The sequence below is a fragment of the Mercenaria mercenaria genome, chromosome 11, assembly GCF_021730395.1.
Source record: "Mercenaria mercenaria strain notata chromosome 11, MADL_Memer_1, whole genome shotgun sequence".
Classification (NCBI taxonomy): Eukaryota; Metazoa; Mollusca; class Bivalvia; order Venerida; family Veneridae; genus Mercenaria; species Mercenaria mercenaria.
Window position 1 is genome coordinate 44,447,094 of NC_069371.1, and position 19,845 is coordinate 44,466,938.

Here is a 19,845-nt window from a genome sequence, read left to right on the forward strand (position 1 = left end):
TAAATATCGAATGACTGACATTTATTTTCATTTTCCTAAAGTCATTCGATGAAGTTATAATTATACAATTGTAGAGAGAGAGTGTAAAATCGAACATTTCTTTTCTTTGTATAGCCGGTAAAAAGATACTGTGACTTTTAAATTTCGCAGATTCTTTTTCTATGAACTTAAGAACTTCCTTAAAGACAACTAAAGGATCAAAAATGAAATGATTAAATTTCTTGAGAATGCATTTCTTTTTGAAATAACTCTATTAAGTTCATAAGTAAATAATAGTAAGTCGTCTTAAAGATGTGGAAATACGGTGTACTAAATAGTGAGAGCTTCAATAACCGATCACGAGACATGGGTAATTTTGTGTCCTCCAAATACTGCTTTGAAAAACGTCAGGGCTACCATAGTGCTCCAAGAACAATAAAATTAAAAACATTTTGTGATTGTTGTACTACTGTTCTGCGATCCTTTTTATTTTTCTTGAAGCCTAAAACAGCTTTCAGATTTATTAATATACAACGTGCCGTACAATCATTTAACTGTGAAATATAAAATTGTGATATTAAGAAGGTACATCTCCCGCTGTGATTGCATGGTTTCTCAATATGATCTGCTGGATGCTTAATGCAAAACAACATTCGGGTTATAGCTTGTTGGTTTCGCTCGGTACATTTTACGAATGAAATGAACATTGTTTTTCCCAAGGAAAGGTAATAAATTGTCAGTAATTTTTACGACAAAGCAATGTATGAAACATAAAACAACAGATAGTAAATACTTCGAGATGTGACCTGCGTCAATTTAAACGACCATGAGCATTCAATTCTGACAAAGAGGCATACAATTACTTTTTAGCACATGTTTTGTAAATGCTTCTTAAAGATTATAATTAGGTCACAAGACAAGGTTTAAGTTCTATAAGGTGCAGTTAAGGGCAAATATAAAGATAAGTACTGGTGTTAGATGCAACAAATAGACTCGACACTCAAATGAATGAATGCACAGACTTTTCATTAAAACACCATCAAAATATGACGATAATCCAAATTTACCAAAACTCCTATATTTCGTTAGGCAATATATATCATTTTGCAGACGTTGTTGTTGACCCGTCAAATCAAATTTAAATATAAAAAAAACAACGGCCATGTCTGCTGTATTTATAAGGGCAGTTTTATTCTTCATTTTGTTATGGTATTGAACTGTTCAAATTTTCAGGATATACACTTCACTAGTTTACATACGAACATCACTACATAAGAAACTTTATCAGGCAAACGTAGCCAATGTTGATGTGTGATAATGTTAGAGATAAAAATAATCTTAAATGTGGCTCACTTATAACCATTTTCTACCTTTTAAACACTCATTCTCAGCACGAAATGCAGTCCTTTATTCACTAATGATCGCCAAATCAGCTTACAGAAGCTTAATATGTATTTGCTTTCAATTAGATAGCTGATATCGGATACAGTCAGCTTAAAAACTGGTCTAAACATGACGACAGAAGGTTACACAACAAATACAAACAAGGTATCTTAATGTCTTTAATAGCAACTACGTTTATGAAAGCTAAGTAAATTTTGTTATATTTCTGTATGTTCAACCATGTTTGCTGTATGCTGTATGTGAAAAATAAATAGCCCTAATGGTACATATTTGTTTGTGTTTTTATCGTGCAATCAACAAAGTATTCTCAAGTACAAAAAATGTCAATAAATGGTCAACAACATGTAAAGCAAGTAAGCTTGCTATGTTATAAGTAGTATATGCACAAATATTGCAAAATAAAAAATCTAAATTTTTTGAGTTAAATGAATCTATAGGACAATTTTAAAGAACAGAACAAATCGAAAACAAGTAAACAAAACGTGACAACCTCATTTTGTTTGAATATGTTCATAAGAAACAGTGAGGAGTGCAACACCTGTCACAGTAAAATTCATTAGCTTTAACGAAATTCTAAATATATATTGACTATTGAGTGAGCATTCCTTGATCCTATGAAAGAAATAAAAATAATTACAATATAATTGCAATATAATTACAATGCTCAGAGTCGTAACATTATAATAAACAAAGCCATGATATGTAGCTACCTTATCACACCATAAAAGTCATTATTACTTAAAGCAAATTCGCCCAACGAGCAGGATATATTTAAGATAAATGTGATGTTGGTGGAGCATAAAGAGCAACGCAATATTAAACGAAATGTAATATATTAACAAAATGACGGACCATCATATTTATTTTGCTGCCTTCGACTTCTTCTGTCATATTTTAGAAACGGTTGTAAAGTGTACACTTTAGCTATTAAAATATAAAAACAGGTTTTAGAGTTTGGCTCCTTAAACTTTTTTTTAAGTTCAGAGAGGTTTCGTAAAGATACGAAACCAGCAAAGTATTATTTCTTAATGCATCTGGACAAATTCCTTTCATTTGATTTATGACAGACGTACTAAATATTCTGGAAAATCTATCATTCCTGTGGGGATAAAAAACGAGAAACTTTGGCTTAGAAAAGAAATAAACTGTCTCTGAAATATATTTTTCTTTGGATCCCATACTGCTTTTAGGACTTATTTTTGTTAGTTCTTGTAAACTGTAAGTTGCAAAAAGCCCTACATCTCACAAAGAATGACATATGGATTATTAGAGACAGGCATGTTTGTATAAAAAAACACTATACTTGTTTCTTCAAAATTTAGAAAACAAGTAAATCATGATATCAGTCTTTTCTTTTTTAGAAAAAATCAGTCCGAATTGAAAATATTAAAAATATTGAAAAACTTATTTTCTTGCAGTATGTATTAGCCATACCGCACAACATTTAGCAATTTACTATTTTGTATCGTTTATATATTATTTAGTCCCAAGTGTGTTCTGTCATTTATCGCATTACATATCAAGTAAACAAAATCTGCCTATGGAAATCCATTTCATTAACATGCAATCCACATACTCAGTCATACTCATTTTTGAGACGAGTTTCCGTTCTTTAAGCATGTTGCAATATGATCAACTAAGATTTTACTTATATTGGTACGAATAAAGTATGTTTCTTTACCAAATTATAATGGTTATTTGCGTAATAAAACATTGTTGAATGATCACTTAAGCCGGGAATTAGACAAAGATGTTTTCTAATGTATAAACTATGCAGCATTTGGCTTCTGGACGAATGATATCAACGATATTAAGCAATGCATCCGTATCATTTCAAGCACATTCAATATTTGTTTCAGTTATATGTTCGGAGTATGTGAAAAAACTTCAGAATTTCGGATGGTGATACAACGAAATCTTGTTGATACTTCCAGACACTTCTCAGTGTGTTTAATATGGGAATGCAAAAGTAAAAGCTAGGTTTTGATGATGCATTACGTACATCTCGTGGGGTCATTGTTTCACATTCGCCAGAATTATACATATTTCTTTCCTTTGCCAGTTCACAGGAGTAATATCTTAAAATGGAATTGGCTTTTACTGCTTTATAGATGTTTCAATCGCCATGCCTGTAATATAGTGACAATGTCTTCATACGGATATTTGTACCATAAAATAAGACAGATTCTAAAATATTTTTATTCCAAAAGAATTTTAAAACAAAATCAGGTGAATCTTATTTATCAGCTAGATGTGCATTCAGAGGACACTGAAACCCCCACTTCATGTCAATGTATGGCCATGTTTCTTGTTAGGAATAAAACACTAAGTAAACTTCCATATTACCTTGGAATGTGGGTGTGGATCATGAGGGGATATGGGTACGAAAATAAGGAACAGAAAGAGTAAACTATGTATGGGGATTCTTTTAGATTGGGGTAAGTGGAAGAAGGAAGTATATTCCAGTTGCACAACTTCACATGCTGAACAACATTGCTGTATTGTTTTAGACTCATGTAAAATAGTATTTTGATGTATATGCGACACAAATTTCTAAGCTATTTATACATATATACATGTATTACTTAGTCGAGGTGCGATTATCAAGGGTAATAACTCAAGTCTGATTGGATGCAATCTCATAACAAAACTCTAAGTGCACAGCTTCACATGCTCCACATGCTGAATGACTTTTAGCCCACTACTTTGTGAGATACGCACGAAACAAAATCGGACATACGGACACCCGTACGGACGAACGTAAGGACAAGGACAAATGTAAGAGTACAGGTCCTAACGATTTTATTAGAATCTGGTGTGTAATTTAAGTCTTTGTGCATTTTTACATAAGCAGTTACTTATGATTATTAGATCACAAGGAAATGTTGGAGACTATATTAATTCAGTCAGTGCAAAATGATACGTCAAAATAGTTGAACTCTCCGTTGATGGGCAAGAAGTCAATTCCTTAATAATGTTAAGATGATATCTGACTCATTAAATGTGATACTGTGACTGTGATTGCTCTTCAGTTGAAAGGTTAGCTGAAAACAATTGAATTACGCAAAGAGAAACAATTACCTTTTTAACAGACAAATTTGTCACTGGGGAAAAATTGGATTTGTTGTGCCAAGAATGATCTACAATTATTTGAAATACTCAGTTGCAGTGAACCAGTTTCCAAAGAAAAATTGAATAAAATAATTACTGAAGTGCATTCGTGTGTATTCTTCACTATTTCAGTTACTATTGTTACCATATACTTATATCTACTTCATGGTATGTCAGAACTTGACAGCATTTGGTCAGAGGTGTATTTCAATAGGAAAAACGTTTATCTTTGTTAAAATGTTGTTTTTTTTTTGTCGGATTTAACATCGCACCGAAACATAATAGGTCATATGGCGACTTTCCAGCTTTAATGGTGGAGGAAGACCCCAGGTGCCCCTCCATGCAATATTTCATCACAAGCGGGCACCTGGGTAGAACCACCGACCTTCCGTAAGCCAGCTGGATGGCTTCCTCACATGAAGAATTCAACGCCCCGAGTGAGGCTCGAACCCACATCGATGAGGGGCAAGTGATTTGAAGTCAGCGACCTTAACCACTCGGCCACGGAGGCCTCTTGTTAAACTGTAACTTGTTAAAATGTAACTTGTTTTGGACTGCGTTCTCTCTCGCGTTATATTGAAAAAGGAGGATCATTTCTGTGAGATATTCTTCCAGAGATAATGACAAGAATACCTAAACACAGTGTAGTTGACATATAACTGATTACTAATGAGATTAAATGATGACGGGCCTTTAAATCAACCTTGCGGTGCCATATAATTTCACAGACACAAGAAATCATTTCTGTTGTCAACCCATAGCTAACATATAGTTTTAAATGTTTAATGAAACATAATTTTGACATTCTATTGACATTCAACTGTTTCGAGGGAAATGCCGTATTCAATTAACATGAGATTTGAATTTATTTAACAGCTAACATATATCAAATTGTTGGAGATGCAATGTTTTACAGAAACAAGATAACCGGTCCCGTAAAACAGCCACATTTCAGAATATCCATTTAATGAAAATAATAAATAGATCTAAATTATACTTTAAGGTATATGATGAAAAAATCCAAAATATTAGGCTCGTTTTAAAATAACCTTTTAGCATTAGATCGATATAAGGGACACCACCTAAGATGCGTTTTCGTTGAAAGATTTCTTGCAGTTTTGCAATGCTCAGGTGAGTTTTTCTGATCACTCGATGTCCGGCGTCCGTCGTCTGTCTGTCGTCTGTCTGTCTGTCGTCTGTCAACATTTAGCTTGTGTATGCGATAGAGGCTGTATTTTTCAACTGATCTTCATGAAATTTGGTCAGAATGATAACCTTGATAAAATCTAGGCCGTGTTTGAAAATAGGTCATCTTGGATCAAAAACTAGGTCACTAGGTCAAATCAAATAAAAATCTTGTGTATGCCAAAGAGACTGTAATTTTCAATTGATCTTCATGAATTTTGGTCAGAATGATTATCTTGATGAAATCTAGGCCGAGTTGAAAAGGGGTCATCTCGGGTCAAAAACTAGGTCACTAGGTCAAATCAAATAAAAACCTTTTGTATGCGATAGAGGCTGTATTTTTTAATTTATCTCATGAATTTTGGTCAGAATGATTATCTTGATGAAATCTAGGCCGAGTTCGAAAACGGGTCATCTTGGATCAAAAACTAGGTCACTAGGTCAAATCAAATTCAAAACTTGTGTATGCGATAGAGGCTGTATTTTTCAATTAATCTTCATGAATTTTGGTCAGAATGATTACCTTGATGAAATCTAGGCCGAGTTGAAAACGGTTCATCTGGGGTTAAAAACTAGGTCACTAGGTCAAATCAAAGAAAAACCTTGTGTATGCGATAGAGGCTGTATTTTTCAATTAATCTTCATGAATTTTGGTCAGAATGATTGCCTTGATGAAATCTAGGTCAAGTTTGAATATGGGTTATCTGGGATTAAAAGGTAGGTCACTAGGTCAAATCAAAGGAAAAGCTTATATATGCGATAGAGGCTGTATTTTTCAATTAAAATTAAGTCAAAGTAATAACCTTAATAAAATATAGGCCGAGTTTGAAAATGGGTCATCTGAGGTCAAAAAATAGGTCACTAGGTCAAATCAAAGGAAAACATTGGTTATGCAATAGAGGCTATATTTTCCATTGATCTTCCTGCAATTAAGTCAGAATGATTGCCTTGATGAAATCTAGGTCAAATTTGAATATAGGTCATCTAGGGTCAAAAAGTAGGTCACTAGGTCAAATCAAAGAAAACCCTTCTGTATGCAATGAGGTATTTTTCAATTGAGGTTGATGAAATTTGGTCAGAATGATTGCTTTGATGAAATCTAGGTCAAGTTCGAATATGGGTAATCTGGGGTCAAAAAGTAGGTCACCAGGTCAAATCAAAGAAAAACATTGTGTATGCGATAGAGGCTAAAGTTTTTCAACTGATCTACATGAAATTTTGTCAGAATGGTTGCCTTGATGAAATCTAGGTCAAGTTCGAATATGGGTAGTCTGGGTCACTAGGTCAAATCAAAGGAAAACCTTGTGTATGCGATAGAGGCTTTATTTTCAATTGATCTTCATGAAATTTGGTCAGAATGATAGCCTTGATGAAATCTAGGTCAAGTTCGAATATGTTTTATCTGGGGTCAAAAACTAGGTCACTAGGTTAAATCAAAGAAAACACTTATTTATACTCAAGATCTTTGCTCCAATTTTAATGATAATTGGTCAGAATATTTTTTTCCATGAAATCACTAGGTCAAACATGTTTACACTGTTATTGTGTGTTATGGTGTGTTTCTCGGGTGAGCGACCTAAGGCCATCTTGGCCCTCTTGTTTAAATAGTCCTACCTATGCCATTTGAATGGTCAAATTAGCATGAAAAGGTTAAAGAAACAAACACGTTTGTCTATCAAAATTTGACATTTAATACGTTTTGCTTTCCCACACCCATATTTACTAAACGATGTAATTCTATAATAAAAGATAACTTACCTCCTATATGTATTGAAATATATAGCAGATTTGGATTTCGATAGATTAAATGTAATCAAGTTATGTTTCCTTATGTCCAAAATAGAAAGTTGCCTCGAAAGTCAACACTGACAATATTAAAAGATCTTGTCAAATAAGGTAAAATTTGAAATCCTCCCGTTGCTGATGAAGAATGTATTGTTACCTGCATGCATTACCTGAAGCATTGTTACATTGGCCCTAAAATTCCAACAGTTATTTCATTTGACGTATCAAACTGAAAGATATTGTTTAACCTAAAAAGTTTGAACTGAAATTACATAACCATCGTAGATTCTGTTGAAATAAAAGTAAAACAAGGACAAAATGCAACCAAGAAAAGAAACATTCAAAGAACGCCGCCCATACTGTCGCTACTTTCAAAACAATGCAAAATAAATTTTACCAGTTCATTGCCTGATAGAAATAAGAGGTGCAAGCAAGCATAAGGACACATTTTGTTTTACTTAAAATAGAAAAATGGCTCCTATGTGTTATACATGTTGGAAAGGCCATATGTGTTATTTTGGTGTAAAAACAAAAGATCATTTATGTGTAGCATTTATTATGGTAACATTTATTATATAGAAAGTAAGTCCATCCATTTTGACAAGAGATACTATTTACCTACCTTTTTATTGTACCTTCATACCAATATGGGATGTTGATTTCCATATATGTCTCATCCATGCAGTCAATGCAGATTCGAACACACTAGAGCTTGTCTATTCAGTAAACACGTGTTATTGATAATACTAACGGAAAGCAGCAAACGTTCGGAGGTATCAAATAAAACTCAGGGAAGCAATTAATTAAATCGAATGAAGTCATGTCCACAAGTCCGTTTACAGAGTAAATTTATTCCCTTATTAATCAAGAACCTATTAAGTTAATCTAAGCCAGGGACGGGCAGCTGACGCGAATGGCTTTTTCTCGTTTGGTGCAGTCCTGGATGTCTAATTACAAGTACAAAAATACTCTGTCTCGCCAAAAGAATTGCTTTAGTGATTTCAATAATTTAAAAATATTTTGGAATGCAATGAAACAAAAAATAAATGCATGTTTGAAATGCATAATTTCAACATATTTTTGCAGCCATATCAGATTCTTTTGTTTTGTTCCAAGATGATGACGCTTCGTTATTAAATTCATTAGATTTATTGTTAGCGGCAAGGCAAGAGCTGATGAAAAGACATGATATCAAGGTTGTATTAACCAATACATGTAATGTGATAGAGCAAATCTGAATTCATCAAATATTCTTCTGTACTCAATACCTGGCATGCTTATATTCTATTTTATACATTAATGGACGCCACATATATTTCATCCGTATCCTAGTGTTTCAATAAATAAATAAGACATCACTTATTTTAAAATTAGACTTATTATAAAATACAAAAGGATAGCGTTTTAATCATAGACTGATTTAGACAGAAATGATATTGCATTTTTTTGTGACAAATATTTCGAGAAATCAATATTGAAATGCTGCAAAAAGCTTCAAAGAAATTTGCAATATGAAAATGCAATGAACAGATTTCATGCGGTTTGACTATGGCGTAGAAATTAATTGGCATCTTTAAGCTCCAGGAAATAACTGCTTTCAATGACAACTGAAATTACTGGTTTCACTATTTCGGCTGATTATAGAGCGGAGAGCAGGGTTAATGGTCTCAAGCTTTAATGACTTTTACGTGTTTGCGTCATGGAGTGTTCATTATTAAATTAAGATGAATGAATGTTGTGACAATTTCACAACAATACACTTTAATATCGATTCTGTTTAAAATAAAGCAAAATTGATTTTTTTTTCAAAGTTAATTACTTAGAGACTCAAAGAGTGTCGACTGAAATTTGTTCTTGAATATATTTTTAAGAGTAAATGGTTTTGCCATATTCCTTTATTTTCAAGATTGGTCAGCTAGCTTAAAGAGTAATTGAACTTTCTTTTTATCATCAAACAAGTACGCATATAAGTGAAAGTGCACGAAAATATATTTTATGTCAATGACTCATATGTATCATTAAAAGACAGATATGTATCGAGTTTTTGAAACAACATATTTTTATTAGTTTTTAGAGTAAAAGTGTTATTTAAACAAAATGCGAAAAAGGTGAACTTGGGATTCATACCTAGATAATAATAATTCAAATAACTTTAACTGATCTTCGTCCTCAAAGGCTGAAGAATATAATTATACTAGATATACTCACAGAAAAAGTTTACAATTTTATCAGTGAAACTAAGTCAAATAAATGGAAATGCATTTCGTTTTGCTTTTAATTTGTCTGGGAAATTCCGAATGTTTACGACGAATTACGACCAGGTTAATATTTGGCTATAATGATCAGTACATTTGGATTTGTTTTTCATGTTAATTCAAATGTGCATCAGAATTTTATGGCGGCACTTTGAACAGGGACTCTCCCTAAAATAGAACAATACGAGAACAGCTAAATACGATCTTAAATATTATTTTACATGACGACACAATAATTACGTAATTAAAATCATATTTCGAAGAAAATGTTGATATCGAACAACCCCGTAAAAGCTGAAGCGTTAATTTGACGTTTCCTGCAAAGTTCAATTTAATGCTTTTAATCAATTTATTGCTGCTTTCGATATCAATCAAACTAAGCAGTTATAAATGTTTATGGCGGGTTATGAGCAATTAAGGTTCATTGATGATAACACGAAACGCTTGGTTGAAATTTTCAAATTAAATATGGTTTTGATGTGTCAAGTTGTTTCTCATTTTCGTTTTAATATCTAATAATATGGTTTTTAAAGAAGAGTGTTTTCTTTTAATTTGAAATGAACAAAAAATAAATAAATGATTTTCAAAAGTAAAACTCTTTATAAATACGAACGAATAAAATTTCATAGAAATGATTACCAAGAAGCTAATAATACTGAAAATAATAAGATGATTATAAAAAGAAAAGTTTTTTTTTTGATGATCTACTATGATATGTATTGACTGAAATGATAAACTACTGCGTAGTCAATAATTCTTGTTCTATTACTATATGAAATATATTTCATATTTGAATTTAGTTTATGTTTACACCGTTTGTAATACTTTTTATACTTTCCCTAAGATTAAGATGAATATAAAAACAGGATTATATATATATATTGTGCTATTTTTCTTTTTTTGTGTGCTTTGTTGGACCATTTATTATATCTGATTGGAAACAGGAGCTTTTTACTTGATCAGTTATAATGTTCTTTATCATATATATCATAATAGAATATTGTACCGCGATGCTATTACTCATATGATATACTTGATAAAAATATTATCTACAATACATTTGTATTGCTTTGCAAAAAAGCAAAAACTTAAACTTTCTTTATGTATATCAAACTTCAGTTGACCTGGTAGACATAATTTGCAACATTCCCAAAACAAAAGCTCTACATTTTCAGGATTCATGTGAAGGAAACGTTCCACTATATTTAGATACATCGCACAATCACACACTCTGCAACTAAAATAAGGCATTTGGCAACAGAAAAAATCATTCATATTTTCTCTGTATTTATTTTTCATTAATTAGACACTTCGAAAAGGGAAATAATTTCTTTTGAATCAAAATTCAATCATTAAAGTAAATGAGTACTGTTACTGCTTCACAAAATATGTCTTCATGTAAATAAATTATACATGTTAAAAGAATTACGTCACGCGAGTTTCTAGTTAAAATTAATTTTTTTCGCGTTTGTGCCACAGGCCATTAGAACAATATCTGCACGTCAGTCAATAAATGCGGGTAGCTAATGCACATTTAATGAGGACACTTGTTTTGCGACGGAAGTCATTTCGAATTTTATAAGACATAACTTAAGATGATTCTCAGAAGCTTTAATTTGTTTTGGGTTTTATTTTCTAAAGTTCCTGTGAAACCAGAGACAGACTTCATGATAAGGTTTGAATTAGCCTTTTGAGTAAAAGGGCTAACTTAAACAAAATGTTAAAAAAGGAAGCTCAGTGTTGATATATTTTCCGGTCCTTCAGGATCATTGGTTTCAACTCATTTAGATTTAGAGATTGAATACTGCTTAAGCCGGTGCTAGGGGGCGTGGGCAGTGTTGCATTTTCAGTTACTTTTCATGAACACACAATCAAACCGAGTCTGCAATTTTCACTGTTTGCCTTGTTCTCGGTAACAGACACTTTTTCAAAACCTAAAATACAGCTAAGTACGAATTATCCATACATATAATTAATGTTATATAACGTGGCGACATAATAATATACGTGAAGCCATCTGGAAACTAAACATATTCACAATTTCCTTTTCTCAATGTCCATATCTCTGAAAGGCTTTGAAAATGCTTCGATGGTTTCTAGTTTAAAGAAATATTAATATCGAATAACATCGTTAAAAGCTCAGGAGTTAGTTTCACGTTTCCTGCAAATTCAATATAATGCATGTAATGAATGCATTATTGCCTTCGATTTCAATCAAACTATGCAGTTATGAATGTTTATGGCGGGTTATGAGCAATTAAGGTTCATTTGCGCAATGGCTTTGATGATAACATGAAACACTTGGTTGAATTTTTCAAATTAAATATGGTTTTATTGCGTCAAGTTGTTTCTCATTTTCGTTTTAATATCCAATTGTGTGTTTTTGCAGCAAGCTTAATGTATGAGTTTATTATGTAAAAATGCAAGCAATTTGCACAGTTTATGTTTGAAATTTATTATCATTTTAAATACGAATCGAACAATATATTTAATAAATGCTTTTCAAAAGTCAAACTAGTTTTAAATAAGAATGGATTAGATTTCATAGAAATCTTAAACAAAACTGTTCAAATTGTCAAAACAGTTTATGTTATATTTAATAATCTGATAAGATTTAAATAAAAATTGATGATAACATTCTTTGGCAAAAAGAGAAATAGAAGAAATGATCTAGAAAAGGAGTTACTATGTTTAGTAGTCTAGCTCCAGTTTGTATCAATTTTCATTGTTTGTAATACTTTTCCTAGAGAACTACAGGCATATGAAAGCTAACTTTAAATCTGTCATGTTATTTCTCTGTCGTCACTACTGATTCTAAAACTGAATCAAAAGCTTTTAAACTATTTTTTTAGTTAACGCGCGACGACTTCATCTCATGATAGTTTACCACGATGATATTTGTTTTTTTTCTGTATTGATCATTATTTTCAAATAAGTCAGAAATGACTAAAAGAACAACCCTTATTTCTTCTTCGTTTGAAATGTAAAACACTTCATCAAATAAATGATAAATTGTAACACATTACATCTCACATTGCTTCCAAAACCCAAAACGTACTATGTCTATGTCAAACTTTACTTCAGTTTCAGAATCTAGTTAGGCAGTTCAACAAAACTTGAACATGGCAATTTTCCCAAAATAAATGCTCTACATTTTTAAGTGTTCCACTATATTTAGACACGTCTTATAATGTTAGTTATGAGCTGTTTCAGGGTGAATTGGTTGTGCTGTTTATTCCGTAAAACACTCATTCATTACCGACAGCAACTATGGTTTGATAGCAGATATTTAGTGACATTGTAACTTGCATCACGACCATAATATGCACAAAGCTTGCAATCAAAATAAAGAATTTCGCAACAGAAAGAATTGTTCGTATTTGATGTATTAGCATACACATTTCTCATTAATCAGACGTTTGTTGGAAAGGAAAATATTTTATTTTGAATCAATATTTAATCATAATAGAAAATGAATACTGTTACAAATTTAACGATACGTAATAACGATAAGTCTACATGCAAGTGTGAATTTAACTGTGTGACACACACGCAAAGAATCACATCACGCAAGTTTCTAGTAAAACAAATATTTCTCGTGTTTGTGCAATAGGCCATTTGAATAAAAACTTCAATGCTGTTAAGAAATGCGTGCTGCTGATGCACATTTAATGACGACATTTGGTTTTGCAACGGAAGACATTTCGAAGCATGCGTGGGGAATTTGACCCCAAAACATATCTTAGGAAGATTCTCTTAACACTTTTATGTGTCTTTGGATTTTTTTAAGAAAAATACTTTGACTGTCCCTTGTGGAAACTCATGACAGACTCCATGATAGTCAGTACGTAAAGCATAATGGGGTTGAGTTTATAGGACATTGTATTCTGACTTCCTTTATTGGACTCTTATGCATCTGTTGTTGCTCTGTCTTTTGCAAAGGCATTAAATGTATGCTTATAAGATTCATATATACATTTTCTAATAGAATACGCTGCTGCTCTCATACGTTTAAAAGGAATATATACAATTTTTATCTTCAAATACATGTAACATCCATCGCACACCAGTTCGTAATTAAATGTTTTATCATATTTTGTGTATCTAATGCACCAGGCCTTGTGGTACAATTCCTTAGCACAAAAAAAATCACCTGTCCTAAAAGAATCGTGATTTGTTGGGGAATTTATTAAGTTGCATTAACACTAATTACTATTATTCCTTGGGCTTCGTCCTAGTAATTACAAGAGATTAATTCTAATTTCGTAAAGAACACAGGAAGACAATCCCGGAATGGCATGTTGCCTGTAATTTATTATTCATTTGATAATTATGGAATGTCTGGCTGATACTTAATGGACGGCGTTTGTTAATCAAATTATGTGGCAATAGTTGCATCAGTGCGAACCATTTGGCCCAGTAAGTTGTATAAATTGTGTAATTAGTACAATGTCGTGTTACTACATCTAAAACCACGTGTTATTTACATTGACGTGGGTTACACACTTTAATTAATAGTTTCTTCATATGATATTATTGTTTGCTTTCAGGATAAATTGCTAGCGAAAATCGACGACAAAGACACAGAACAGACTGTGACGTCACCAACGAAGACACCAGTGAAGTCAACAGTAACCACTGAAGACGAAGAGGTATGTCTAATAATTAAATCATTTTAGTTCAGAAAATCACTGTGAAACCTCTGGTGTAGTAGGATAAATGTTAAATCTAAATTTGATAGAACAGCAAAACATTTCTTTAAGTAATGAAATAACAGTTAATATGGCCGAGCTTATAATCGGATACATTCCCGAATACAGTTTGATATGTCGTCAGCTCCAGTAACGCTTTTATAAAAAAGGGGGAATTTCACAAGCACTCTTAAACCAATCAGTCCAAACTGAACGATCTCCTGATACAATATTTCTAGTAAATGAAAATGACATTCGTAGTATTTGAAACGTGTAGAACATATGAGCCGTGCCATGGGAAAACCAACATAGTGGCTTTGCGACCAGCACGGATCCAGACCAGCCTGCGCATCCGCGCAGTCTGGTCAGGATCCATGCTGTTCGCTAACAGTTTCTCCAATTCCAATAGGCTTTAAAAGCGAACAGCATGGAGCCTGACCAGACTGTGAGGATGCGCAGGCTGGTCTGGATCCATGCTGGTCGCACACCCACTATGTTGGTTTTCTCATGGCACGACTCATATTTCAACTGTTCTTGTGAAGTAGAGATACATGTGATAATTGTAACATTATTTTGTGAACTGCTTATATATAATTTATGTATTTTTGTAGTGTGTGATATGCATGAGTGCTAAAGCAACCATGCAGACATTTCCATGTGGCCATAAAGTCATCTGCAGAAAGTGCTTCATTAAAACTATACAGGTATAAAGTTTTATCATATATCAGATAGAAATATAGTTATACGACTGTGCAAAACACACTTAGGTAGCCAATGCCAAAAATTGGACACGTGACCAATAACCAGGTACTGCACCATTACGTTTATGTACATTAAATAATTGAATGGGATAATGACTTGTCTTCAGTTGTTGTTGGTATGGTCTACATTTACGTTGATTTTTTTTTTAAATTTTGAAACAAATCCAATAGGAGCTGATTTATTGAATTTCAAGATACCTAATAATATTCTGAAGCATTGAGAAGTTTAAATGTTTAGTAAAAGAGTTTTACTCCCTTAATGAGATATTATAATTATTAACTGTTTCTAGACACTCTCGTCGGGAAATAGGATGACAATTTCCAGAGTGCACCGCTCTGCATCGATTTTATTTTGAATGATACAAAATCACATTAATGGATGTTCGCAAGTAAAAAATGATTTTTCCTTTCATGATTTAGATATGTATACGTCGTTCTTCGTTGCTTTCGCACGACATATATATTCTTATAATTCATAAAATCTGAAATTTTCAATTCAAGGTTGCAGTCTCACAACGATGCTTGCCTCTCAAGTGTGTAATTTGTAGGACTCGTATATTGAAATTAAGACAGTCGTCCACAGTGAAAATGCCGTCAGCAAAAATCCAGAGATCAAAGACACCATCAGCATATTCACGTTTTACCAAACAGTCAAAAGTGTATGCAAAGTGATAAGTCACTTAAAACATAAATATTATATTTTCTAGACGTGTGTATCGACGTGCTAACGCGCTTAAACTTGGTGTAGCGAAAAGTACCTATTTAGATATGTTCTTGAGATTTCTAGATAATGAAGACATTCCAGAAGACAGTTTCTGGACAGAACCAACAAAGATATCAACAAACGAAATAAACTAAAGGAATGTTGATCATAGTTCCAATATGATATAATTTTTGACGTAATAGGTACTTTTGTGCTTGATATCAGTATATTGTAGTTACAAAATGTATATAAAGCCAATACGTGTGGTGTGTAAACTATACTAAATTGAATTTAGCAAGTGCTTGCTTAAATATTTAGATATTCTTTTTTTCAAAGCTTTCAAATCAAAATGCAACAAGAGTATCAAAATACCTGTTTCAAAAACAGATCTGTGTTTTGTAAACTATATTCTGCAACAGATACGCTAAGTATACTGTGTTATAATGACGTCGTATATGAATATGTTGTATTTATGATGAGAAAATTCATCTCAATGACGTATAATTATATAGCCGTTTTAAGGCAAATTTGCAAGCGGCGTATCAAAGAAAAATATATCTAGTGTAGACGTATTTGAGAAACTGTGACTTATCATTTACATAAACATTTATTTTCACACGAAAAATAGATTTCTTTGTCGCAATATTGGAAGACATCTTTAGCCTGTTAAATGACTTTCATTACTGATTGTCTAAGATAATGATTTTTCAGTAATAAGAATTCGTAATAACATTTCATGCTAAATTCCATCGTTCGCATTATAGCGCATCGTGTGACTGTTATTCAAAAAAGTTTAGAATGATTTATAAGCTGCACCCTAATGTCTACGCAAGGATGCCAAGGAAACGATATTAATGACGCGATACGTTCTTATTAATTCGATAACCCTGTAAGAAATAAAGAACGTAAGTTAAAGAGCACCACTACATTCATTGATCAAAGTGCTAGTAAATACCTTCGATCATTTAAACCCACAGTCATAAAAGTAAAGTTTACAGAATGGCATAGAGTTTTGTTTAAAAGTTCTAACGTCTTGCCTAGTGTGGCTTTCGTTTCATATACATTTTTGACATACCCAGGCTTGATATAATAGAACGTTGATCATTGTTAAGACCATTTGACCACCGATGCATAAATATATAAAAGTGTCATGTGTATTAGAATATGATAATAGTATTAACAAAATTTTAGTTCCTTCGTTAACTTCCTTAATATAGTAGTACATAATCTAAGGAAACTATTTAATTCTAATTTGAAATACAGCCTGCAGACTATCTGTCACAGAGCTTGATAAAGTAAGAAAGTGACTTCGCACTCTAAAATTGTGGCATTCTAAAATGTGTCATTTTTATTTCCTGCAATATTTAAACTGGATTTTTTATATTGCAATGTTGTCTGAAATATATATCAAAGTGTTTTATGCTGCTCAGCCTAAACAATGTATTCTTCCACAAGAGTAACTTTACAAATACTGTGTAATTTTTAAAAGTTCAGTATTGAAACGGTGTTATGTCTACGATTTTAGAAAGTGTAAATTATAAACAAAGCATATGATCTTTGATGGGTTAAACAAGACATATCAACAAACTGGCTTGATTTCTTGTACATAAACTCATTATCTTATTGCGTTGAATTTGATATATGTTAGCAATTAATAATGTAGTTGAAATGCTAATTCAGAATGCCAAAATGTGTTTATAGAATATTTATTGAAAATTTAGATGTTTTATTTTTAGGCCTTAGTGACATACATGCAAATATTACATTACATTTATGCGAATACAAGATCATTTATTACTTATACATGTCAGCACAGTTCAATATAATTGTAAAGCAACTTCTTAATAGTTTGTATGACAAATGAATGCGCGGTATACTGCTTTACAGTTTAAACTATTGTACCATTCGAAAATGTCAAGGTACATATTATATGTCTTGGGCGGGAAACAAATTTGTTAAGTAATAGCGTGATATTATGCTTTTTGTCTGATAAACAATCTGTGAAGGAATTGCAGGAAATCCATTAATTACGTGTCAAGAAAGGTCATATTCTAGATACACAATCTAAAATAGCTATAAAAAGAGGGTTGATTCAGAAGTACTGTCTCTGGAGCCATAAAACAGGGGTACTAAAGAAAAAAAGAAACAATAAGTATTCCTACCCTAGTATCTTGGTACCTTTGGCAATGTTGTCTGTAAATCTCATAAAAATATTGCTTACAATATAGAGTTATCAGAATACATAGATAAAACACCAAATGTCACTATCTAATTAAGGTCTAAAATCAGTTTTTGTCACTAAGTAATTACATGCCTCAGTATTACATAGAGAACTTTATGATGCGAGCATACCAGTATTATTTTCACAGATGACAGCTGAAAGACCATTTTAATGTTTACATGATGTGGTGTGTTATTTTATTGTCGAGTAGGTTGTTGTTCTGTTATGAAAGAAAAACACCTACCTCTGTGTGCAGTTAAATGTCAAAAGAGTTTGCAATGTATCTAAAAAAAACCCCTAAAAATACCGGTGTTAGTCTACGCCTTTGTTTCAATTTTATGGATACAGTAATATGGCTTCTAGATGAACCCTCTTATTTGGTACAAAGTAAGGATAAACGTCTAGCGACACGTGTGGTACGTGTTTAAATTTTCAAACTACATTGTTTGTAGATATATTAAATTGCTTTATATTTAATTTCTTCGGAAGAAAATATCGTGAGCTCACGATTTATCTTTCTTTGATAATTATATCAATGTGAAGACATTTAACAACGTACAAAGCTTTAAATACTGGACTGAAACAAAAATGATGTTGAAACAGCTGGTCTATATGTCAAAATATATTGTAAAATGATATGTAAACAACGCTATGCAAATAGTTTTAGTAGTTTGTTTTCATTTTTTACTTGTATTCTATATATGTATTAAATGTACAGTCTAACCTGTAGTAGGCAGCCAGTCAAGTGGGGGCAATTTTGACAGATGGCTGCTAGAGAAAAATTGAAATTGGTACAAAACCTTATTTTTAAGTAAGCTGACTGGCTGTTAATGGAAAGTTGCTGCTTTATCCGGGAGACCAATAAGGCAGATTCAGCCTTATAAATGAAACGGAATATACGTTGTCTGCAAGGACTATGTTTTGCCCAAGAGCAAAAGGTTCTTTTCTGATATGTGTTATGAAAGCGTACCAGATATAAATTGATGTGGCCTGTAATGAGCCTCTGGACTCAACAAGTCAGTGGTACTCGCTATATTATACCCGAAGACGACAGACATTTTATTCTGTATCTCCGTTTAAACTGGCAGGGCAGCTTTATCCAACAGATTTTAAAACTTATGTCAAGCATTAAGTTAAATGGAATGGGCACAAGTAAATTTTATACTTACGTCCTTTCGACTATGAAAGCACATTGAATGTTAAGTCAAATATAATGGACACAGTTATTTCAGGTATATCAAATAGACATTATTTGCATATCAATATATGTGTGTATTTGTGTTCGGGTCAGCATCTTTTTCAACAAATTTCATTCATTTAAACGACAGTGCCTACTTGAAGCAGTGAGCATAATGACCTTAGTGTTTTCTCACTGGAATATCACACCATAGTCACGTGCAATAGTATCAAAAATCAGTCACATTACACAGACAGCAGGCTGACCAGTACTAGAACTAACATCTTAATGCCAATCCCCAAACAAGGAAGCTACTAGTACCAGTTTTCACGCCCCTGTTATGATGCGACCATGCAGCACGCTTATGACCTCCGGCACACTGCCACTTCAACCAGAGACGGGAAAATATACTTCCGTTCACACTGGTATATAATCAAAACTTATGTCAAAACTTTACGCAATTACTTATTAAAAACCTGGTCTTTCATGGACAGGACATAGTTCCTGACAGAAAAGGTGATAATTATGTTTCCATCAAATGCACTTATTCTGGTAAAAAGCACGCGTCAGACT

The 19,845-nt window shown here is 32.5% G+C and overlaps 1 protein-coding gene across 1 annotated transcript in view; it reads left to right on the forward strand.

The window, feature by feature from the left end:
- LOC123532511 (uncharacterized) overlaps nt 1-18,750 on the forward strand; it is a 44,001-nt gene extending 25,251 nt beyond the window's left edge. Inside the window, exons 2-4 of the mRNA XM_045313967.2 lie at nt 14,270-14,371; nt 15,022-15,114; nt 15,673-18,750. Coding sequence (XP_045169902.1) covers nt 14,270-14,371; nt 15,022-15,114; nt 15,673-15,843 — 366 coding nt within the window. The 3' untranslated portion in view covers nt 15,844-18,750. The remainder of the gene's footprint in view (nt 1-14,269; nt 14,372-15,021; nt 15,115-15,672) is intronic.
- The last annotated feature ends 1,095 nt before the right edge of the window (nt 18,751-19,845 follow it).